The 26,075-nt window shown below is 40.9% G+C and overlaps 1 protein-coding gene across 1 annotated transcript in view; it reads right to left on the bottom strand.

The window, feature by feature from the left end:
* BCLAF3 (BCLAF1 and THRAP3 family member 3) overlaps nucleotides 1-26,075 on the bottom strand; it is a 45,281-nt gene that overhangs the window by 13,900 nt on the left and 5,306 nt on the right. Inside the window, exons 2-5 of the mRNA XM_075263612.1 lie at nucleotides 6,482-6,633; nucleotides 5,347-5,401; nucleotides 4,637-5,191; nucleotides 1,644-2,288 (exon numbers count right to left, since the gene is read on the bottom strand). Of these exons, the coding sequence (XP_075119713.1) occupies nucleotides 1,644-2,288; nucleotides 4,637-5,191; nucleotides 5,347-5,387 (1,241 nt within the window). The 5' untranslated portion in view covers nucleotides 5,388-5,401; nucleotides 6,482-6,633. The remainder of the gene's footprint in view (nucleotides 1-1,643; nucleotides 2,289-4,636; nucleotides 5,192-5,346; nucleotides 5,402-6,481; nucleotides 6,634-26,075) is intronic.

Below are 26,075 nucleotides of genomic sequence, written 5' to 3' on the forward strand. Positions count from 1 at the left end.
AGAAGAACTTAGGAAATTACCTCATTCATACACCGTAAATGTGCAAAATAAATCACCTAGCACGTTTTAAGAAAAATCTAGGAACTGAGATTTGTGAAGGCCTCATCTATCTTAAATCGTTATAAATCAGAACAGGGTTATTATCTGGTCTTTGACAATTTTTATAAAAAATAAAAATTAAAAATAAATAAATAATAATACACATAAAATACTCTCAATAAATGATAACATATGCTGAATTTTAACAAGAAGATAGAGATGACATGACATAGAAGTATCCCCTTACCTGGTAAATAATTCTTGTTCTTTCAGGTCCTAAACAGGATCCACATTGTTGTTGTAAATCTACATAGTAATATATGAAGCCACCCAATCCTGAAATACTACACAACTCAGATTTTTCTTGAATTACACATTTCAGCGGTGGGGGGGGTCACCTGCATGTTATATTATCCTGTGCTATTATAGATTTGTGAGGCGAGAAAAATTTCATGCGACTTTACATATTAATGCGATTTGGTAGACGCTGATTTCAATGCACATTATGGCGAGGGGAGACCTCGGCTTTGAGAATTTTCATCATTTTCACTGTAAATTTCTTTCACATGTTTTAGATTAGAGACGATATTCTTACGTGATTTAAGGATTTGCTGGAGAACGAGGCCCATAAATCTGACGTTTGCTCCAGATGAGAAATTTAAATTGATCATTAAAATTTAGGCCGATCGTTAATAGAATTCATAAAAGTGAAAGTTTTCAGTTCATACGTGGTCTCTATATGGGATTCCACATAGTTGGTGTTCCGCGATGGTCGTATTTCTTGATATTCGAGACCGTTAAGGTTAATAAATCCTGTATATAGGAATGTCTTCATAACGCGGTTAGCGCCCATTACGCGGGACATTAGTCGATGGCACCGCCAAGCAAAAAAAATAACTTAATTAGCTCTGATTTGACTGTTTTCGACTTAGCAGCTTGTTTGTTGTTTTAATAAAGTCTCCCAAAGTTTCACATAACATACAGATTACTTTTGATTGACAGAGGCTACGATTTCTCTTTCCAGTAAAGTAGGTCCCATGGAAACTTTCGTAAATTTTCCCCCCTGCTTTCTTTAGGGAATTAAAACAACATTTCTTCAATCACCAAATGTTCTAACTCGTTTCCAAAGATTAATTGGTGTGTGAAGTCACCGAGAGCGTAAGCCATTCTGCGAAAAATATTAGGCTTGGAAGAACCGAGTGCATATGATCCGCACGGCTGTCATGTATGAAGGGAGCGTGACCTTTTAAGAAAATATTTGGATGTTCCTGTTTTCCATTTTATTTTTTACTTTTCGGGTTTCTTCTTTTCTATTTTATGTCGTCAGGTTTTAGGTTTTTTTTTTTTTTTCCCCCCATTATAAAACGATCCTACAATAACTTTTTTTTTTTTCCTACTACATTTCTTCTGGAATTCCGCCATTGAAATTTGGTTCACGCATGAAAATTTCTGGATTTTTCAGAGTAACTTCTTTCACGTCATCCTCTTGTTTCCACGGGTGAAAGAAGCATGAACTTTTACCTCGCTCTCACAGAAAACCATGTTTAAAAAAAAATATAAAAATAAATATATAAAAAAAATACGAGAGTAATTAAAAATAATACCTATACTTATCCATAGGTTTCTTCAAATCCAAATTAGCCATGAGGGATTCCTTTTCAGAATTAATCTTCGGGGTTGTGGTTGGGTCAGAAGATTTTGGACTGTGGTTATCCATATGACGTTTAGAATTTGGTTCCCTCCTGTATTCAGCTTTTCTTACGCTTTCCTTGTGCTTATGATTTGGGTATTTGTTATCCGTTTGGAACATGTCCCTATCCGGAGCCTTTCTTTCATTGTATTTAGTAGATGGTTCTTGTTGTCTTTCAGAAAATTTTCCCCTTTCTCGGTTACTCGTACTTGACCTGTTGTGCTGAGAGGTTCTGGCGGGACAGTTTTTCTCTTCGTAACGGTTTTGTCTCTCGGAACGGTCATCTGAAAAGTGTGACTCGGCGTGTACGTATGACGGAGACCTATGACTGTAGTCATACTGGATCTTGGCGAGTTCTCCCGAATGTGTCTTGAACACAACAGGACTAGGATCTCTCAGATCTGTATCTTTTGACCAAGCCTTGTCATGATATGGCTGTGACGTATGATCGTCATTCCAGTGAGAATGTCGAGGTGGAGGTCGGTAGTCGTGTCTATCCGCTTCTCTAGTTCTCTTAGGAAGTGGCTCATGTTCTCTGTAGTCATGATTTTCTGGATGCCTGTTGAGATAAAATATTTATTAGAATTTTTGGGGAAAATAGAAGCAGATGAGAAATCTATTACCGGCCTACATGACTTAAAGAATACCTCCGATTAAGGAAATCTGTTTCCTTCTCCTGTTATTAAGCAGCTTACCTCCTTATATTCAACCAGTCTGTTAATTTACATGTAGTTCTATTCATAACCAACACACACACAGAAGTCTATGGAGAGAAGAGGAGGCTGTTAACCTCTTCCTGCCACAGGAATTGTTCCATTTTTTGACTCCCTGCATTCCAAATCCCATTTTTATTTTTTCCCATTTTATGGGCTTTAATTTTTGTTTCCCCCCCCCCTATCAGTATGTCTTTGGATTATGGAAGGAAACCCATGCAAACACGGGAAGAACATACAAATTCCTTGCAGATGTTGTCCTTGGCAGGATTTGAACCCAAGATTCCAAGTGCTGCAAGCACGGAGCCAATGTGCTGCCTTAAGTGGGCTTAAAGTTTGTGGGGACAAAATGTACTTCATAATGGTACTATTTAGTATTCTGAACAATGTACTGGGAAGCGGGAGAAAAATTCATAATGGGGTGGAATTGGAAAAAAAAACTTTGTTTGTGCTACTTTCTTACGGGCTTTGTTCTTACAGCATTCATTGTGCACCCAAAATAACATGTCACCTGTATTCTATGGGTCGGTAGGATTCTGTGGATACCAAATTTATAGAGTTTTATTTAGGTTTTAATCCAGAAAATAAATAAATAAAATAAAAAACTTTGCAAAAAAAAAAAATAAATTCTGGAAAATTCTTTGTGGCACCAGATTTAATTTTTAGTAATACTATCTTGGGGAATGTCTATTGCTTTGATTGCTGAGCAAACCCACCCCTCCCCCAAACAACAGGTTGGCTTTCTTGATTTTTGTATTCACATGAGAATTTTTTTTAAATAAGTTTTTAGACCAGGTGTTTTCGGACACCAAATGTGTATGGGTTTAATTTTATTTACAGACGTGCTTTATTTTAAGTAATGCTAATTTACTGCAAAATGCCGAACACTCATATGTAGCCTGTAATAGAACGTAAGGCCAGAAATCCTGGGGGCCTTCAATAGGTTCTGAACTATCATGGCAACAGATTGCAAGCTTCAGATCTTGTCCTGGGGAGGACTGGCAATCCTCTCCAAAAGGCAGCGACCATGCACCACCAAAAAAATAGCGCCTTGGTCAGTATTGCTTGTGGCTCTGAGCATCGACCATATCCGCTGTCCTGTTACTTCAGTTATTGGGAAGGGGATAATTGATGTATTGCCATATTCTGTGCAATGGGACACTGTTATCTTGAAACAAGGCGGTAGTAAAAGAGCTCAATGACTTACAGTGTGCCTTAACCAGCAGCCTCTTCTTCCCCTCTCCCCTCTCCATAGACTACTATGCACAAAGTAATTCTGCTTGACAAGTTGGAAGCATACATATTTCTTAAAGAAGATATATTACAAGTTTTACATATATCTCTTTACCTGTATTATTCATTTATGAAAAGTGCTTTATTTTTAACTGGAGGTACACTTTAAACAAAGACCTAAAAAATATACTGTACTGAGGTGCGAACAGGTCCTTACGTAGCTATCAATGGATCTAACAATACGCAACTGTTAGGGCCCGTTCACACGGGCACAGAGGGGGCGGATTATGGCGCTGTATCCACATCATAATCCGCCCCCTCACAATGGTGGTTTAGGGTCAGTTCACACATGAACTGCCCGCACGGGTTTTGACACCGAGAGAGACGCGGTGAGCCGCGTCTCTCTCTTGTCAAAACCCGCCTGCTGCGACCATCGCGGTCGCGGCTTTCCCCTCCGCTGTCAGCTCAAATGAATGAGCCGACATAGGAGGGAGCTGCCGGGGGTGGAAGCCGCGTGGCTTCCGCCTGAAGAAAGGGCATGTCCTTTCTTTTCTCCGCTAGCGGCAGCCCGCCGCTAGCGGGAAAAAAAAAGCCCGGTGGTCTACATAGACCACCATTGTAAAGGGGCGGATTTTGAAGCGAAATCTGCTGTCAAAATCCGCCCCTTTGTTCACGTGTGAACTAGCCCTTATGGAGACCGCTAGCGGAAAAAAGAAGTGAGCTGCCCTTTCTTCGGACGGATTCCGAGGCTCGTCGTGCTGCGACGTCCGCCTGGCGGCAGCAACCTCCGGAATCGGCCCATTCATTTGAGCAGACTCCGGAGGGGGAAGCCGCGACAATCCCCCCCCCCCTCCCCATGTGAACTAGCCCTAAAACAAAGTAGAGGTCTAAAACCTAGTATAATACAAATACAAATACAAATATATACCAAAATCTAACATGACACTAAAACAATCTCTACCTCTTGTGAAACGAATTTCGATCCACAAATTCTTCCGATCTTCTGCCGGGTGGTGGTAAATAAGAATCTGTATGATCTTGGTTCCAGTGACCGTCATGGCCATTCCAATCCCTATCAGGTTCTCTGTGGTAAGGTCTGTGAAAAGTCTCTTCTCGTCTTGCAGGTTTAAAACCATTGGTTTCAGTGTGTGCATTAGGTTCTTGACTTCTGTGGTGATAATCTCGGTGTTCTCTGTGACCATGTCTATTATGATCCTCGGGATATTTTGTTGGAAATCTCCGGTTGCCATCTCCTCTCCTATCTGGAGAATGTAGTCTCTTAAATCGACTGGACGAATCGAAAGGTAATTTCCTTAAGTCTGTAGAAAATGAATCGTGCTCGTAGCTTTTATCATTATAGCGCTTATACGGAGTCATCCTTGAATTGTTTTGTCCATGTCTTTCTTCTTCCCAATGAATGGGCCTTCTGGGGTTTCTATGGAACCCTTCACCATCTTGGTAATGGTCTTGAAAGTGTCGGTGCCTATTGTGCTCTGGACTTCTGTATGGAGGAGGTCTACACACAAATACATAAGAATATAACATATGGGTAGACATCATGCTGCAATACTACTACATTTTAAGAGAACTGGGCATTAATCTGAAGTACAAAGAAGATATAATCACACTGTTCCAATTGGCTTACATGGCTTGTTATAGCTGTATACTAACCTGGATTTCCACCTGGGTGATCTGGAGCGGGATTTTGCCATATTTTAATGGTGGCCTTAAAAGTAAGTAAAGAACAATTAATTTGATGTGAGAAGGAGTAAACATTATTAATTTTTTTTTACATAATTCAATTTACAATAAAGCATAGGCAAGAATTATAACTGAAGAAAAAAATACCATTATATGTCCTTAGAGTTCAGCTGGTATGGCTGAGAAAACTATAGCAGGTTGGCTTTTTGCAAGGAAATTATTGTAAGGAATATTCTGAAATAAATGTACTGCTTGGACAGTTGTAGCTCTGCTAAGCTAAGGGCGGGTTCACACCTGCGCCCGGTTTCTGCTTTTGGGTTTCCGTCTTCCACTGAAAGAAACTGGACAAGAGACGGAAATCCGGAGGTCAGTTTTCAAACCTATTAACTTGAATGGGTTTGCAAAGTGTCTGCCCGTGAGCATCTTCTTCCTCTCTGCAGCAAAACTGTTTTTTGTTTTTCTTTAACCAGACACAAAGTCCTGCATGTCCGACTTTGTGTCTGGTTAAAGAAAAAAAAAAAAAAAAAGTTTTGCCGTGGAGACCAGAAGACACTCGCGGGCGGTCACTTTGCAAACCCATTCAAGTGAATGGGTTTGAAAACTGATCACCGGGTTTTCGTCTCTTGTCCAGTTTCTCTCGGCAGAAGACAGAAACTCGAAAGCGGTGCGGGCGCAGGTGTGAACCCGTCCTAAATGCGGCGTCAGCCTACTGGCACAAAATATTCCAAGAGAAGTAGGCGCTGTATTCTGGGGAGTAACACTTAATGATGGCGTTATATTCCCGTTGAATTATATATGCCCGCTAGATAGAGATTATACTTTGTTACCATTCTGCATTATGATAGCTCTCTGTTACTCCTCCTGGAAATGAACAACTTAATTAACAAGTAGTACAGTTCTCTTTCACAGACTTTGTAGGGGCGCCTGTCAGTGACACTTACGAATAAAGGGGAATGGAAAAATTGGAACAGTCAATTTCAAAATTCTAAGAGAAGATGCTCCAGAATTGTTATTTTACGGGGAATTGACTTGAACAGCCTTGCCAGTAGAGGTGGCAGCCAGGGCCTGTTCAGTCTGTATTACTAAGTTAGTTAGATCATCTTACCACTAATGTACAACCCTCAAGGATGTCAAAACGCATTTAAGGTTTTCGGCGGCTCTTATCCCAAGGTTGTGTTGTATGTCATCCTTCGCTCCTAAGCAGTCACAGGTTTAGAAAGACGATTCACATGGGTCATATTGTTTTCTCAATAAAATCTACAAAGAGAGAAAGATTTAAAAAAAATTAAGAGAGATTGTCCTTTCTCAGACAGTAGTTTTTAGTAACATTAGAGCAGATTTACTAACAACAGTGGCGTAAACTAAACCAACAAATAGAACTGCAAGCAGCACTGTTCTCTCCGCTTATTTTGTGCAGAAACAGGGCGGAAACCACACAGACCCCCATATAACAAACACAGACACAGAGGGGGTTCCATACGTGTTCATTACTTTGCAATAGTTAATGTCATTAATGTCCATTGCTGTTATCCTATGATGGATGACAGGATGGATATAAATAACGGTAGTGTGAACACAGCCTAAGGAAATCATGCCTGGGTTTGTGACAAGCGCCAGACCATAGAAGCTTTCTATATTCATCTATTTGCACCCCATCAAGACAAAAGACTGTCCAGGGGAAAAAACCACAAGTAATACAGCACTTAGACTGACCAAGTTTCCACAGCAGGTTAATGTCTGTCTATTTTACAGCGTTTAGGGAATTGCTTCTTAAAGAAACATCAAACAATATCTGGCATATAAACAGCAAGATGAAAGTGGATGAGACCTGCAAGGAGACACCAACTAGATCATATTAAATAGAATAGGAGGACGTTTTTTTTAAATTATTATTATTTTTATTTTTTTGCACATTTTATTTTCCTTATGTCAGGTGGGTGAAAAATGTATTAAGAGGAATGTATCTTATATTTATTTTGGAACAAACCACACAACTATTACGTAGACTGGTATAAAGATGACAGTCAACATGTCCCAATGGCGGTATAAATACACATCTGTACGCACTTCTATGCCATGTCCGATACACTCCATAATTTTGGAAATCCACTTTACCAAGTGCGTTGAATGCGGATCATCACACTGCATTGATTTGCTTAAAAATCTTGAAATACCCCAGCCATTAAAGGGTTAAAGCAAAGCACCGGAAAATTACAGCCAGTGACACGACCTAGCACAGATGGCCGAGAGCTCACGACAGCTTACCATATACCATCCTTCCGAGTAATAGAACTAAGCACAACATGCCCTTGGCCGGGACAAATCAGTAGCAACTCCTAACTTGTATTAGCCACGGATATCTGAATAAAGTGGACTTAAGGTGGGATCACGCTAATGTTATTTATTGTCCGTTGTTCTCAGCCGTCGCAAGAGGAGAGCGATGCAGAAAGAGCCCCCTCCGTCACGTGTCCGACTGCATTCACTCCATGTAAAAAAAAAACTTTAAAAAAAACACGCATCCAGAACTTTTTCCTCCATTACAAAATTGAACAAACATGATGGAAGACTGTGTCCATCATGTTGGAAAGGATCAGACACAGATAGAGGGGGCTCTATGTCCATTAACTCTACCTATGTTAGATGACAGCAATGGACATTAATATAGTGTGAACATAGCCTAAGTATATACTGTATGGTATAGATGTATTTAGGATGCTTCTTTATGGCACACTGCAGTCTGTTGCACTTTCCATACAGTAAAGATGGGAACCCATGTATTAATGAACAGAGGCAAAACAACGCTCTGGGCCTCCGCTGGCATAATGGAAAGCATAATGGAAAGCCTGTAGGTTAATTTAATGTATGCCCAATAGCTTTCCTGTGACATATGGTAAAAGTACACTAAAGACACAATTTAAGAAGACCCTTGGAAGAGTTTAGCACCAGCAGAAGAAAGCGTGAACAGCAGGTGCAGGAAGAAATCCACTGCTGGTTCAAACAAAGTTGGTTCCCATCCGAAATCTTCTACTCTTGGCTATCGGCACTGCACTACAGTGAATGGGAGCTGGGCTGCTGTGACAAGGCTCAGCCACCACACACACAACAGAGCTGCGCATCTGACTAGATTCTCTGTATTTGTTCCAATGCTGATGGCCTCTTTGCATGGCTGATATCAACGTCCTATCCAAATGATGAGTTATCATTATCGTTAGGGCCAGTTCACACGGAGTAAAATGGTGTGTATTTTGGAATGTAATTTTACACGTGTAAAATAAGACTCCCATAGACTCCCATTGACTTCATGTAAAAAACAAAACAAAAAATACAAAATACAAAAATATTATAATACACGCCATTTTACTGCGTTTTAACTGGCCCTTAACCTAGAAAAACCTCTTTAGCCTAAGTTCCCATGTTGTGGAAACGCAGCATTTTTGTTGTATATTTTGCTGGGGTTTTGTCTTCTCCACCTCTCCTGTGTTCACTGCTAGGTACATGTGTTTGGGGGCCGGCTGAACACATCATGACAATAGTAAAACCAGTTCCCATGATACAGTTAACCAGTGTTGAACACAGGAGAGGAAGAAGGCTGTGGAATGACTTGGGGGCCAGGTTCTGGTTCTGATCAAGTGACTCTGGGTCAGAACCAGCCTGGAACCCCTAAAAACCCCAGACGAAATAAGTGTTCACAGACTCCCTGGAGAACCCCTTTAAGATCTCTTGCGTGTGAAAAGGCAGCAGGTCTCCTGTAGTAAGATATACTCCTGTATTACCGAGGACTGTCTACAGTCACCTACATTTCCCCTTTAAATTATAAATGGAGTAATTCTAGAGTTCAGGGAACATCACACAAGCCAGCCAAAAGATATTGAACAATGAAGACGACGTAAACATCTTGTGCAGGTCAAAGATCTGAACACGTCTGTTTGTAGTAGCTCCACACCTTTATGTCAGAGACAACGACTTCACTACTGGTTGGGTAATGATATGGAGAGAACTGACATATGCCGGCACACCTTAAATTATTATTTTCTTCCTGGTTCCAGAATTCGAGTATAATTGTTTCCGGCTGTCTATTTTTGTTTAGTTATACATGGCTGGGTTAGCAGATGGAATTTTGCGGACTACTTTTCCACATAAGTGGAGGTACTCTCTAAGCTATTAGGATGGGGTGTGTGTGTGGTTATGAAATTCACCCATCATCCCATCAAAAAAAACATATTTGCATTTCAATGACAAATTAGATGTGGTTTTTGGATTGCGAGCAGGAGTTTGCCTGCTGTCTCTTCTTCTTACTTCATGTATTCTACAACAAGATGGTGGGCGAGCTCAAATTGCAGATCAAATATGTGAAGTAAATAAAAATATATTTTTTTTTCCAAAAAACTTACTTGTTGCCACAACAGAAAACGGACTAGCAGTAAATGCAATGATTTCTTTGTGTTTACCTAGAGTAGCAAACTACAATTAGCTGACCTTGTTGCAGGACACAACAGCTCAGAGCAACCATGGTCTGAGAACTCAGCCTCCCTCCCCTCCAGAGAGCAGTGAATCACGTCACATGTACTATAATGCTAGATAAAAAGAGATACAGGCCAGGGACCAAGGAAACGATGTGTAAACAAGGGGAGGATATCACATAGCAGGTAAACAAAGCAGCATTGCTAAATGGATTTGGGAAAACTTAAACGTTACTTAAGCTTGCAGTTTGGATGGGATCCTTGAGATGGGAATACTCTTAATTTCAACACCATGACATAAATGCATGACATATCAGCCTTAAAGGGAATGTCTCAGCATGACAACCCCTGGTGACAAATCTAGATGTCGTAGAGGAAGGAGGGGGTATATTTTTTATATTAAATGATAGCAATATGAATGGCAGGGCAATACCAGAATAGTTTTCCCATTCTCATCTCATTGCCAGACTGACTATAAAATAACAAGACAGTTGTTAGGTGTGACACCCTGTATGACTACTTCAGACCTGCACTGGCAGATTTCAGGCAAAGCACAACCTGACAACTACTCCTCTAATGTCAGACACCTGCTACAGCATGACACATGCATTGGGAAACAGATCAGTACAAAAGGGCCGGTCTTAACCTGGGGACACACAGGACGATCACACTACCCTGAAAGCCACCTGGACTCAGGTCACCTTGCTATAACTGCTGCAGGTCTCCTATAGCTTTCAATTTCTGTTTTGCAAAGGTGAAAAACAAGTGAAAGCTGCAGCAATAACTGACATGAAGGCTTAAAATCCACAGCGGAGGTCACTTTTGTTAACCCATTAGTACTGCCTAGATGTCCCCAGTCTTTAAAGGGTTATCTGCAAATATAACAATTTATCTGTATATTTCCTGCAATGCTTAGGCTATATTATTAGTATACACCTCAGCCCCCATTTACTGTCTTTGCAGAGGGCCGCTTCTGTCACATGGCAGAGTCCAGTTTACTGATCTGATGTCAGTGGCTCAGAATGGCTTCATGACAGTCAGAAGAACTAGAGTTCTGGCCTCCTCAGCGTCCTTCTGCAAAGTTACTAAACAGGATCCCAGGGGACGAAGGTGTATATCAGTAATAAGGCAGGGAACGCACTGGAAAGCACCCAAAAACAGCTATAAATCTAGGAAGTCAGAAGTTAGAACAAGTTATCCAAAGGTGATTACGGTATTATGTTTATTTTGTTTGCTTTCTTGCATGGCAATGTTTGCAAAAGTTAGAACAAGCAGTGCAGCCAACTTGGTTGTCACATTCTAATCGCCACTGGGTCACCAAAAGTAACGTGCCAAATTCATTCAGTTCCTAGTGTTACTAATACAAGTCATTTTTCGTGAAGAACCTTTTCAATTACACACACAAAAAAAGACAATAGGATTGTACAACGCTGGTGAAGATAAAACATCATGTATTCATTTCCCAAAGTATTTGGAAGGCGATGGGGCGAGATCTGTGGAATCTAAAGATTGCTGAAATAAACTCCAGTGTTATATTAAAAGAAGCGCTGACCAAGGACTTCTCATCATGTAGAATATTCCATAAATATAAACAGATGTGGCAAAGAATGGTAAGGGGTATGAATACCAAAGTAAAATAAATTATAAAAGGAAGAAATAGCAAATATAGAAGCCAAATGATCTAGAAATAGAAAAATATTCCACCATAAGAGAATAGCAATATGAAAATACTAGATGCTAACATTTTTAGAGAGTCGCCTACAAGACCTTGCAAACCTAATGTTCAAAAAATGTCAAGAAATACTAATTTCCATAGGTAGACGTATCCATGTTATCCCACTAGACGAAGACATATGGTGGAAGATGGAATATTGAAATCATCTACCTGGTGCCACCTGCTCCTTGAATATCTAAAGTGGGTCCCACGGGTCAATGTTAACATGGTGGAATTTTCCAGGGCTGTGGATTCGGGAATCAGACCCAAATCTTACAGTGATTTCGACATCATAAATGGCTGATAACAGTAGCAGATTCTCCAATTCAGAAAAGAAAGAAAAATATGTAACAAACTATGTCTATACCGTAATTCATTATACAAATACAATGAAAAATAAATTCAGGCACTGCATGCACAGTACGCTCGTGTAAGCGGCCACAAGAAAATGGCCGCGGACACGCGCAGTCAGCTCTGCCCAAAGCCCGATGGCAGAGCCAACTGCGCACGTTTTGGATTTTAGAAGAGGACGTGGTGGAGAGGTGTTACAGAAGAAGATGAGGTGGCACTGGACGCCCCTAGTACTGTTTGAGCGCAGGGGACCGCCCCCAGTGCTGCGAGAAAAATAATTTGCATACCGAAGAAACCTGGAAATATCTAACGAATGGCATCTAAAGGTAGGAGAAGAATAGCCTTTCTTAAGGCTATTCCTACAGGTTAATAATAACAAAGGATTCTAATGATAGAATCCCTTTAACCGTTTTGAAATATAGAGGCATTTTACATATAAAAGAAAAAACCCCTTGAACAATAGTCTCGTTCTATAGAACGTCCATCTAAACATCACCCAATATACAACCCCTATACCCATGCTAGGGTTGGCTTCGCATTCCAACCATAGCAACCAAGGAATGTCTTTTACAAATGTGTCTAGTTGCAATCCAATCCTTTGCAATTCCATTGCTCATACAATGTCAAGTGAAGGGTTAATCGTTAGAACGTGATCGCCCCCATTCTCATTAAATACATACAGCATGGCAAAACATAGAAACTATAAAGGAAAAGCTGAGATATTCTGAAATATCTGTATAAATTCAGACATCTCTATGCCATACAATTATCTGACATAGAAGGGAGAGGTTACTTAAAAAAAAAAAAAAAAAAACTTAGCGAAATTGAGCAATTAAAGTTTTAGAAAGGTTTAAAAACATAAAAAAGGATTATGGTAATGGGGACGGCGAAATTACTCGCAGCGGCGGCCACCACTGGCGTTAAAGATCACTTCACATTAGCACTTCAAGGACACTTCAGAAATGTGTGCCGGGAATTTTATCACAATCAACAAAAAAAGAAAAGGCATAAAAAAAGCCGCTGAGTACACACAAGACACACAAGCTCATTGTCTTTCTGCAGAGGTCAGACAGGCATCCTATACGGTGGGGGGAGACGACTGTAAATCTTTAGTCAGCAGAGTATGAGGAAAACACAATTCTACTCAAATGACAGAACAAATGGCTGCTGCTATTATACCACGTATACCCCAGAGAGAATGGGGAAAAACTGTACGTAGTGTATAACATGACATGTGTTAAAGCGGAAGTAAACTTGATTTTCTGGCAGTATTTGTGTCATTAATACATTATGTAATATACTTTATTAACAGATTTTGGCTCCTTTCTGTGAAATCCTGCATTTTTAACTCTTCCCCTTGTTTCTGTATTGGGAGCTGTTCCTGCCTCTCACTGAATGTTACTGTGTATGGAGTAGGGGGCTGTGTAAGGGGGTCATTCACACTACTGCTGCTGTCCGCCTTGGGGTTTCCATCCTAAACCCCAGGAAAACTGGACAGGGGATGACTTGCCAGCGGTCAGCCTTACACCCCATTCATTTGAAAGGATTTTTAAAGGTGACTGCCGATGTCCGTGTGCAGCCTCTCCACCTGGAAACCGTTTTATTTTTTTGGCATGGACACAAAGTTCTGCATGTACGAATGGGATTTAAAGCTGATCGTCGGGACGCACAGCAGGCGATAGTGTGAACGCCCCCTCAAATAAATGGAAATCAATTCCACTAGTTATAAATGCATTTTTGGTTGAAGTCAGGATTAAAAGGGATCTATCCACCTTATAAAGAGAAGGCATATTGACAAAAGTGGATGCTCTAGTGGCTATATGTTCTTCCTGGCCACCTAACTGCAAGAAACTGCAGCTGACGTATACTACAGGGTGACACTGTGTGGGAGAATAGGGGAAGGGGACTTTTAGGGTTTAAGAATTAGTTAGGGTCTCAAAAATTGATCCGTCACTAAACGAAAAGTAGTATAAGTGGTTAGCACTGCAGCCTTGCAGTGCTGGAGTCCTGAGTTCGAATCCTGCAACATCTGCAAGGAGTTTGCATGTTCTCCCTGTGTTTCCTCCCACACTCCAAAGACATATAAAAAAAAACAACAACTGAAAACCTTCCATGAACATTTTAACCAGTTCCATCCCACCATCAACCTGACACTCAGTCACTCCTTCTCTGAAATTAACTTCCTGGACACAGTTATCAAGACACAGAACAACCAAGTTCACACATCGCTGTATCGGAAGCCGATTGACCGCCCTACCTACCTAAGATGGGATAGCTTTCATCCCAAGCACATAAGAACTCCATTGTCTACAGCCAGGCCATCAGATACCATCGCATATGTTTAGACCCTACAGATAGAGACAAACACTTAGGGGCCTCAAAAACACATTCTGGAGGAAGGGTTACCATCCAAGAACAGTTGAAAACCAAATCACCAGAGCCACCAGGATACCAAGATCGGAGTTATTAAAATACAATACCAAACAGGAAAACAATCGGGTGCCCCTGGTTGTCACATATAACCCCCACCTGGAGACGCTGAGAGGAATCACACGCAAGTTTCATCCACTGCTGCAAAAAGACAACCATCTAAAATCCATATTTCTAGACCCCCCTCTCCTATGCTACAGACAGCCACCAAACCTCAGGAATATGGTGATTAGCAGCTCACTGTCACCTCCTACCACAACAAGAATGTTCCCGTCTGGACAGAAAAGCTGCAAAACCTGCCCTCATATCATGACCACCGACAAGATAAAGATCCCCGATTCTACCCAGGACTACAAGATACCAGGTACCTTCACTGGCAACACAACGAATGTAGTCTATTTAATAATATGCACCAAATACCCCTCTGAAAATCTGTATGTTGGAGAGACCGGTCAAAAACTTAGAATGCGAATAAACTCACATCGCCACACAAGTAGAGAGAAGAGAATGGACCTTCCTGTTCAAAAACATTTTTGCAAACAAGATCAGAATATCACCAATGACATGAAAATTTTGATTGTAAGGGGAAACTTCAAATCAAAGAAAGACAGAAGGATTTATGAATACAAGTTGATGACCCTGTTCAACACACTCCAGGGGGGCTGAATCTGTCACACGGTTTTATGGCCTTTTATAGGAATCATCACTGATCAAAGCAGCCATAAAAGACAACTCTGAGCTGATAAGGACCTTGTGCACTGATAATAGTTTACCAAGGACCATCAGTTTCTATTCTATTCTTATGTGTCCCCTTTGTACATAAATATCCAACCTTCAGAAACTGTTTTTATACTATACCTGAGGAAGGGATCTGAGTTATCCCGAAAGCTTCTAATCTGTCTTCATTATTAGTCATCCATTAAAAAAGGTATCAACTACTGAAGACTCAAGTTTTGTTTTGTTTTTTTTGTTTTTTTTTTTATATTTTATACCCACTGGCTAACACGGTACAAAAACATACTTTTTCCTTCTTCCAAAGACATACTGATAGTGGTGGAAAAAAAGCGATATAAAGTAATAAAAGGCATATCCTAGGGATGTCCCATGACTTTATAAGATGGGGAAATCGCTTTAAGGTTTCATCCCTCCTCCAAATCTGACCACCAAAAAAAAAAAAAAAAAAAATCAAAGAAATTAGGATGCCAATAAAACAGCGTAGCACAAAGTATACCAGATATTCTGGAAACTAGGACACTGCAACTCAGCAATTTGTTGGAGCTTTTGTAACACACCATCATGTTTATAGGACAATTAATAGCAATGTTTATGGTGTGTTCTGCCTGCAAATGTGGTGTGTCATAGACGTCCATGCCAACATCTTTCCTTTCCCATTAGTGTAGGATGAATCTGTAACGACTACACAACGCGTCACAAAGCTGAACACAGCTTCGCCTTTACACCAGCCAATCTTAAATAGAAACTAAACTTTTCATTTTCTGGCAGTATGTGTGTCGTTAATATATTTTATAATATATTTTAATAACAATTTTTTTTGTGAAATCCTGCATTACTTTATCCTTTCCCTTCTCACTTTGTACAATATATGGGCTTGTGGGTCATGCGGGGAAGGTAAGGGTGTGGGGGTCATTTCAAAACTGTTATATCTCAGCCATCATAAAAAAAAGAAACCTGGTTTTAGGGCTCGTTCACACAGAATAAAATGATCCGTATTTTGATGCGGGAAGTCACCTCAGAATCTGGACCAAAATGCGCCTGCCGCAGCTAGCCGCTTCCCGCTCCATATTAGGCCCAAATGAATAGACCTAGTCGGGAGGGAGGTGTCGCGAGGCGGATGTCTGCGGCTGAATCAGCTGCGGAATATGCCTGATGAAAAGGCAGCTCGCTTCAGCGGGAACAAACCGCTTGCGGAAAAAGGTAATGACCGGCGCCCATTGATTTCAATGGGAGGAGGTTTTTTGAGCCGGATTCTGACGCGGGTTCCGGCCCATTTGACTCTGTGTGAACTGTTATATGAAAGAGGAAATTCTCACCTTTAAAATAACGCAGAGCTTCTAGGCAGTTGCAGTTCTTTCTCTATCATTTCCGAAAAAAAAAAAATATTAGAAAAATAAGGCATACTTTATTAGCCCATATCTGCAATGTTTCAGATCTCTAAAAGAACCTTGTTCTTGAGAAAAGCTGAAACGCCCCTAATAAAGTAAGTCTTATTTTTCTATTGCATCGTTGTGCAGGGTCTTTTATATTTTTTATTATTTCCAGAGATATTTGGAGCAGTCACAGCTGTATACAAATATCTTAATCCCTATCGTGTTTCCAAACAGGGATATGTCTATGTGCAAGGCAGTGTGTTATTTACGAGGATGACAATGTCCTCTTTCATATGACACCTGAATCAAATTTCTAGGTTTTATAATGCCTGAGATATATCGGTTTGATGTGACCCTTCCCCACCCTCATTTTCCCTGCATTATGGACAATCCAATGCACAATGAGAAGCAATTCAATAAAGAAACATGGAAACAGGGTAACACGGTGGCTCAGTGGTTAGCAGTGCAGCCTTGCAGCGCTGGAGTCTTGGGTTCGAATCCCGGCAGGAACAACATTTACAAGGAGTTTGTATGTTCTCCCCGGGTTTGCGTGGATTTCCTCCCATTCTACAAAGACATACTTAAATGAAAAAAATAAAAAAATAAAAAAAAGAATGTACATTGTGATCCCTATATGGGCTCACAATCTGCATTTCAAAAGAAAAAAAAAACAAATTTTTAAAAATGCAGGATTTCACAGAAAGGAGACAAAATGTTACAAAATCAATCAAATGCTGCCCCTAAACCTATGTTGTTGAAACGTTTAGTTACACATTAAAAGGCACTTAAAGAAGGGTCACGTATAGGAGAACATAGCCAAAGGTTCACAAAACTTGAGTAGATTGTGTTAGTCAAGTACACCAAGTATAACATCAGTCCTTAACGACACACTTAACCGAATCTTACCTGACAGACGTGCCAACTCAATGTTCCCATTTATATAAGAAAGGGCTTGAGAAATCCAAGGAAGCCAAAGCTTCAAGAAATTTGCTGATGAGCGTTTGCTGATGTTACTGACAGTTATTATTAGTACTACTAAAAATTAATCTGGCTTCTGGACTGGTCTAACTGTCTCGTAAAGTCTGCAACACTTTGACCATCCCTTCTCTAGAAGCTACTTAAGCTGTCAGTCCTGTTGCCGCCGTATCTTATATGAGAGCGTCATATAAGTAGTCTTAGCCCCGAGGCTCATATATAAAAATTAACAGCTTGTTATGTAAATCATCAATAAGCTTACCGATCCCTTTCATTACACGTACATATACAGAAATCTATACATACATACGCATACACTGTATGACGCTGACAATGGTTGTACGTGATGCAATAACAAACCGTCTTCACACAAGATTAGACCAAAATTAGGGGCAATGTAACCTTAGCACCAAAGATGGCGTAAAGTAATCAAAACCGTAAATAACTCTAGAGATGATTCTCCATTCTTTATCTAATCTTAAGCACTATTGCGCTGATAATGACTAAGTTAAGACTTTTACGATGGCGGAATTTTACGTTTTACTGCTTGATGACGGGAGGACGGTCGGTCTTATCGTCATTGCAGACCAGGGTATTTAAGGCCAATAACACGGATGTGACTTACGAAAAAGTTATGACGTTAAGATGTCCATTTACATATTTTATTACAAGGAAATTCCTAACCGGAATAGTCTTTGTAAATAAAATGAGGGTCAGGGGATAATCGTACACATCAGGGAGAGTGTGTGCCTACATAGGTCGTACGGAGACTTACAAGTCATTCCTGCTCCGCTAGGGATTCTGGGTAAAAAAATATGCAAATCTACTCTCCAGGATGTAATTAGGAGAACCGTGCACTCTGTACGCCGCCCTCTAGAGGGCAGCATCCTTAACATCATGCATGACTCAGTTATAAAGTCTACTATCATGATGCGGATTTAATTGCCAAATTAGTATTTCTATTCCAAAAGGAACAGATTCCCAGCTATGAGGGCGGCATACAGAGGCACCGTTCTCCTAATTACAACCTGGAGAATAGATTTGCATATTTTTTACCCTAAATAAAATGACGCAACCATTTACGAATCCTGTAAAAATACTGTTCACATCTGCGGCAGATTAGTCTGTTCTACGGGTCTGTCGCAGGACTAAAAGAACAGACAAATGGTCCCTCTAATGACAGACATACACAGATCCTACTGACTTTTATGGGTTACATCAGGGTTTGTTTTCTTTTCTGAAATCGCTGGACGAAAAGGAAGCCAGGGGTTATATTGCGGGATCCAGAAGCACAAGGTCTGGTTGTCGCCCTACCACTATCAATATTTATGGCCTATACCTAGACAACCCCTTTCACGTTATGTATACCTATATAATATTTAGTTGCAGAACAGCAAATTTCATTCACCTCCTTGGCTGCAAATACTTCTCAAACATGCTAAGGGGAGTATTTTTACTTTGGCTGCAGTCATCATCACATTCGGGGACTGTTCGGGGACTCCGTCCTCCCTTCTGCTTAAAATATGTGGACTTTTATCTCCACAATTTTCGTGCGAAAGCCTGGTAGGCCCAACTGTAGTCTATGGGATCCACCGATAACCACTTATTAAGCGGATAGGGTTCCTGTTTTTTCGGGTCCAAAGAATAGAAACCCAAACGCTAGTCTAAACCGTCAGCTGGAAAAATGCAGAGTGACCTCTGTTTTTATCCGATTAGTCATTCATAGGACTTAGATTAAGATTAATTGTTTTAGTACCGGGCACCGCCATGTGCAAATACAACTTTATCTGCTTGAAGTAAAAGTAGAATAAATGACTAGATAGTACAGTATAAATAAAACTGGGGATAACAGGACAAGTGAGGGACTTGAGTATTTTGGTTACAAGTAAGTTAAGCACTAAATAGGATATTTCACCATCTCCACCAACCCCAATTCTTTGCATCCTTTAGGCCACGGCCCCACGAGTCGGAGGCACCGCAATTTGGCTGCGGCGGAAACACTACGGGAAAAATCACAGCGTTTTACAGTGGTTGCAAAGTGGATGGGATTCATGCGAATCCCATGCCCACTTTGTAGTAAAAACCGCAGCTGAGATTTCAAAAACCGGCGCAGTTTTGGAAATCGCAGCATTTCAATTATATCTACGGAAACGCCGGCGGCTTCCCCATAGATATAATGGTAACAAAGTCCGCGGAGGAAAACTGTGAAATTTCTGTTTAAAGCGCTGCGGGAAGGACTGTGCTGCTTTTTTGCTGCGGTTTTTCCCACAGCGCTTTAGAGCCTTAGCCTTAAAAAGGTTTTCCGGCCAGATTTTTTTTTTAGAAAGGTCTGTTAGTGCTAGTAATGGGTTAAGTAGAATCCCCATATACCTTTAGCAGTGTTTGGAGTGATTTCTGGGTTTCTCTGGGAGCTGCTGCATCCTCTGCCTTTGTTTACTTGGTGTTAGCTTCCTGCTGTGCAGCTTCCTGTGTAGTTTCTACACTAGTTCCCTCTCACTCAGCCCCCCCTCCTCTCTCACTCCATTACACTCCCCCTCCCTGTCTCTCTAGCCTAGCGATCCCGCCCATAATTAGCCCCTCCTATTCCACCACTACTAGCAGAGAGGAAGAGGGGAGGAGCCATTCCTGGACACAGGAAGGCTTGGTAAGTATTGAAGGGGATGGGGGGGGGAGGGGGTCAAGTGATCGCTCCAGGGATATGGGTGATTATAGATTTTTTTTAAATGGAAGTAAATTAAAAGTTAGGCGGGGGGAGAGAGTTTAGTTTATTTTATCCTGGACAACCCCTTTAATAGGTGCTGCAACGCTGAATCTGGAGTAGTTTGATTTTTGGTGCTCTCAGTTTCAGCACAAATTATGCTCTTTAAGTGTCAGGTGGGCGGACCAGACAGACAAGGACCACCCACCTGACATCAGAGAGCAGAATTGTGCTGTCATACGGTTATAAGTTATACAGTTTGCAAACCTACAAGAATAACAAAACTGGGAAAGGTCAAACCTACTAGAGAGGAAAACAAAGAAAACCGTAAATGCCAACATGTTACTTTTACTGAATGAAATGTACAAATATGCACCTGATACAGAGCCATTCCTTAGCACACGTGTTATTACAAGAGTACACGCAATCTGTCACCCGTGTCACACCACCTTCAAAAGGCAGAAAAGGTTATTATAGGATTGAGGGAAAAAAACTATTGGAACCGGTTCCAGAGTCGTCATAAACTCATTTATCAATCTGACAATGAGCTGCATATTTTCTTATTTCCCATCATTTACATATTGCTGACATAATCCAAAGTGCCGTATATTGATCCCTGTCGTCAGTGGAGCTCAGAATTATATCTCCTTATCTCAAGCACACGCACATTGGTAGCCTAACCAGAATCATGTTCTTAAAGTTTAAGCTCCAAAATCAATGTCTTGACACACCGCGCCATTTAATAGTGAGTCACAGCCCCGACCGGCAAAAGACATTTCACAATCAGGGTTTATCATAAACAGAAAAAACAATAAAACCAAGACTAAGGCTTTACGGTAACCTCTGCTCAATAGAACAATAGAAGCAAATATCACTGAAAGAGGTTCTGCAGCTACGAAATTCCAGATGAACTCTTTTCTAGAGGCTACAGATCGATGTGGTATTTTGCTCATTGAACGGACATGAATTTATAAAAAAAATTTCAACCATGAATGACGACAAAAAATGTTCTGTCAATCTTGTTGTATTGTTCTCCAAAAACTGGAAAAAAAAATGCACAAACACAAACAATAAGCTCTATAAAAAAAGGATTTAGATGCACCAAGTCACGTAGACTGCGCCGTCACAGCACAGAAGACCGGCTGTAAAATGTATACTTTGCAAATAATTTGACCAGACTGATTTATATACAATTTTCATTTCCATTCAAAATTAAAGTAAAAATTTAATTTGAATTTTTGGTGCAGTTTATGTGAATTTTGACTATCACGGAAGTGCTTACAACATGTTCTGCCATAGTAATGTCCATTCCTTCCACGCTGCAGTCTCACCAGAAACCTTGGAAGAAAGCTACGCCAAGAAATGACATCCAAATGAAGGACAAAACACTCTTTTGGCCTCGATCTTCTAAATCGGAGCCAAAAACCGTCCATATAGATGACATATTTATCTGTAAATCACCGGCGGATTGGGCTTTGTAGCAGCTGTGCCATAAATTATGTATACTATTATACTACTAGGTATATATTATGTATATGACCAACACACAGATCAGACTCATAGCAGAATTCATCAAGTCTACCTGGATCTGCAGATAAATATCTCATGTGTATTGCCAGGTTAAGGCTCCGATTGTTGTATATGGGGGTGTATACACCAAACAACTCACTGGAAAAGAACATAACAGGAAACCACAAGAATTTCTAACTTCACTTTCACTTTAAAAAGAAAAGAAACTACATCGGTGCACGTTAGAGAGAATTCCAATCTTAAAGGCGTTATGCCCAAGTTTCTATCCTCTATCCATACCATGCCTGATGAACGAGACCCCTACTGATCCCGACAACGGAGGATCCCCCCACCACCACGACACATTCAGCTTGACTGGTGGTGGACAGCGCCCCCATTCATTCAATAGTAGAAGTACAGCACAGTACATGGAGATGGGTAGCTATGCTAGTTCTGATGAAAGACTCCTATTAAGAACCAGCGCCCCCACACAGATCAGAGTAACTTGTATACAGTGCTGAATGTTCTCACCTTCCGTCTATTCCTTACCAACCTGCCAAGCGACCTTTGTGCTGCTGCACTTAACAGATCTAAAAATAATGACCTGTTACATTACAATATCAAAGGAATCCGCGGAATATACGGATTAATGCAACGTTTAGGCGCAGACACAGAACTGAGGGGTGGAGGCGGCACGTATGAAGACATATGAAGTCATGTATTATGTTACATCTATGAAAAAAAATTACATAACCAGCAAATCATCGGGAGAAAGTAATCAGTTAGATAATCCCTAAACCCATACAGATTATGGGACTGTGTATTCGTCTTGGAAACATTTCTGAATTTGGCTGCATTTGTGAAATCTTTGCAGTCACGTAATGTGGTGTATGCCAGGACATGCTGAAGTATTCTTCCAAATCCACAGCACCCCATCTCTGAGAGTTTAAGGCTCCATTCACATCACATTAACTACACCCATTTAGTAGGTCCGTGTACGGATGCAGAAATAGAAAATCAGAGGATCATCCATTTAGAGATCATTGTAGTGTCATCTAAAAAAAAAAAAAAAAAAAAAAAAAAAAAAAAAAGGTCTAAATTTAAAAGGGATGTCCTCGTGAATGTGAAATTCTATATACTGCTTTCCCGGTATGTCCCCTGGTGTTGGAAATATTGGTGCTGTTAATTTTGGCACTGATATCTCCCCAGTGTCAGAAGGCTGGGCCTTACAGCCTAGCGTCTTAACTGGGTGGTAAAAAAAAATGTGTGCCCATGGTGTGGGACACTCTGCTTACCAAGACCATTGTGTGAAAGCTGCGGTGAAAGGTCAAAGTTCTGCTTCGGCTTTCTATTGCAAGATTTCGGAACAGATGTGAATTTTCACGGGTCATAAGATCGTGCTGCAATGGTCACCGTTAGAGATGAGCGAGTAGTATTCGATCAAGTAGTCGAATGTTGCGGAATACTCAAATCGAATTTCAAATATTTCACTACTCGCTCATCTCTACTATATACAGTTTTTTTTTTTTTTTTTTATGACTTTCGTCTTCTGCTGTGAATGAAACGGTGGATGGGCAGCGTGCACCCTGCTCTATTCATTACAATGGAGGTTAGTATAGAAAGTACAGTATTCGGCTATCTCCAGTGCTCCCATTGAAATGTCACGTTTTGAAGTTCTTTGGCTTCTTCTTCAGATACAACTAAGAACAATTTCTGAAGGCTGCATATTTATGTACAACAGGACACATAGGGATAGGATTTCAGGAGGGAGGGGGATGAGGAGAAGAGGCTTATTAGTATATACATGTAAACAATTCACAGTTCCCAGGTTCTTATCTTTATGGCTGTCTTAGTTCAGTGATTTCTATAGAATGATATGAACCCATGTGAGACATTCCTGCAATGAAGATCATAATATCACCAATGACATGAAAATTCTTATTTTAAGAGGGAATTTTAAATCAAGGAAACAGAGACGGATTTATGAGTACAAGTGCATGACCCTATTTAACACTCTGGAGAATGGAATGAATGTCTCACATGGGTTCATGTCATTCTATAGAAATCACTGAACTAAGACAGCCATAAAGATAAGAACCTGGGAACTGTGAATTGTTTACATGTTTATACAAATAAGCCTCTTCTCCTCATCCCCCTCCCTCCTGAAATCCTATCCCTATGTGTCCTGTTGTACATAAATATGCAGCCTTCAGAATATGTTCTTAGTTATATCTGAAGAAGAAACCAAAGAGCTTCGAAACATTATATTCTGTCATCATTATGAGTTAGCCATTAAAAAAGGTATCACCTACTGAAGACTCGCAAGTTTTTTGTTTTTTTTTTATATTTCATACCCACTGGCTAACACGGTACAAAAACAAACATTTTCTTCTTTATACCCATTGAAATGATCAGAGTGGTGCACACGCTGCCCAACCAGCACTCCATTCACAACAGAGGATGAGAGTAGGCCTTGTTATGGTGAATGACTCTGTATAGACCAGAACACTCTTCTGCGCTATTCCGTGAAACTAAACAGAAAAACATCCTTGTGCCTTATGCCAAAAATACAGTCTTTTGGAGATCATCAGTATAATGAAATCCTATAAGTCAGCTTAAGGACGAATACGTTCTATGTCCAGTAGAAAAGAAGCCTCAAAACTGTTTAAGGCACGGGCCCCACTTTTTTGTTGCAGATTTTGTTGTGGTGTTTTGAGCTAAAGCCAAGATAGGCTACAAAAGGAATAGGAAATAGCTAAGAAGTTCTTATACATCTTCCTTATGGTTAATCCACTCCTGGCTATGGCTCCAATAAAAAAAAACGCATTAAAATTTGCACCAACAGAAAAAAATGAGTTACTGCAGCTTTATGGCATTAACCTAAAGTGGTTTTCCGACAACAAAATTGACTGTTTCTATTCCTAACCTATCCACAATATAGGCCAATACTGTGTGATCTGAGGGGTCAGACAGAGCAGATGTTTCGGCAGCTGCTGTAGCGGAGGGGGGAGCGAGTGCAGGCTGGTCCTATAATAGTAATAGGAAAAAAGATCCAGGTTTTCTGCTGGCAATTCTGAAGCTGAACATTCCCAATATATATATATATATATATATATATATATATATATCCCAATTAGAGATGAGCGAACAGTGTTCTATCGAACACATGTTCGATCGGATATCAGGGTGTTCGCCATGTTCGAATCGAACACCGCGTGGTAAAGTGCGCCAAAATTCGATTCCCCTCCCACCTTCCCTGGCGCCTTTTTTGCACCAATAACAGCGCAGGGGAGGTGGGACAGGAACTACGACACCGGGGGCATTGAAAAAAATTGGAAAAAGTCATTGGCTGCCGAAATCAGGTGACCTCCATTTTAGACGAATAGTGGATTTCAAATCCGGGTCATATGAGAATGTGAACTTTGTGACTATGAGACAGGGATAGCTGTACAGGCAGGGATAGCTAGGGATAACCTTTATTTAGGGGGGAATGTTATTAAAAATAACTTTTTGGGGCTCTATCGGGTGTGTAATTGTGATTTTTGTGAGATAAACTTTTTCCCATAGGGATGCATTGGCCAGCGCTGATTGGCCGAATTCCGTACTCTGGCCAATCAGTGCTGGCCAATGCATTCTATTAGCTTGATGAAGCAGAGTGTGCACAAGGGTTCAAGCGCACCCTCGGCTCTGATGTAGCAGAGCCGAGGCTGCACAAGGGTTCAAGCGCACCCTCGGCTCTGATGTAGGAGAGCCGAGGGTGCACTTGAACCCTTGTGCACCCTCAGCTCTGCTACATCAGAGCCGAGGGTGCGCTTGAACCCTTGTGCACACTCTGCTTCATCAAGCTAATAGAATGCATTGGCCAGCGCTGATTGGCCAATGTATTCTATTAGCCTGATGAAGTAGAGCTGAATGTGTGTGCTAAGCACACACATTCAGCTCTACTTCATCGGGCTAATAGAATGCATTGGCCAGCGCTGATTGGCCAGAGTACGGAACTCGACCAATCAGCGCTGGCTCTGCTGGAGGAGGCGGAGTCTAAGGTCGGACCTGAATGGAGACTGGTGTGGAGCGATCTTAGACTCCGCCTCCTCCAGCAGAGCCAGCGCTGATTGGTCGAGTTCCGTACTCTGGCCAATCAGCACTGGCCAATGCATTTCTATGGGGAAAAGTTAGCTTGCGAAAATCGCAAACTGACAGGGATTTCCATGAAATAAAGTGACTTTTATGCCCCCAGACATGCTTCCCCTGCTGTCCCAGTGTCATTCCAGAGGTGTTGGTATCATTTCCTGGGGTGTCATAGTGGACTTGGTGACCCTCCAGACACGAATTTGGGTTTCCCCCTTAACGAGTTTATGTTCCCCATAGACTATAATGGGGTTCGAAACCCATTCGAACACTCGAACAGTGAGCGGCTGTTCGAATCGAATTTCGAACCTCGAACATTTTAGTGT

This window comes from Leptodactylus fuscus, chromosome 2 (assembly GCF_031893055.1).
Source record: "Leptodactylus fuscus isolate aLepFus1 chromosome 2, aLepFus1.hap2, whole genome shotgun sequence".
Taxonomy (NCBI): Eukaryota; Metazoa; Chordata; class Amphibia; order Anura; family Leptodactylidae; genus Leptodactylus; species Leptodactylus fuscus.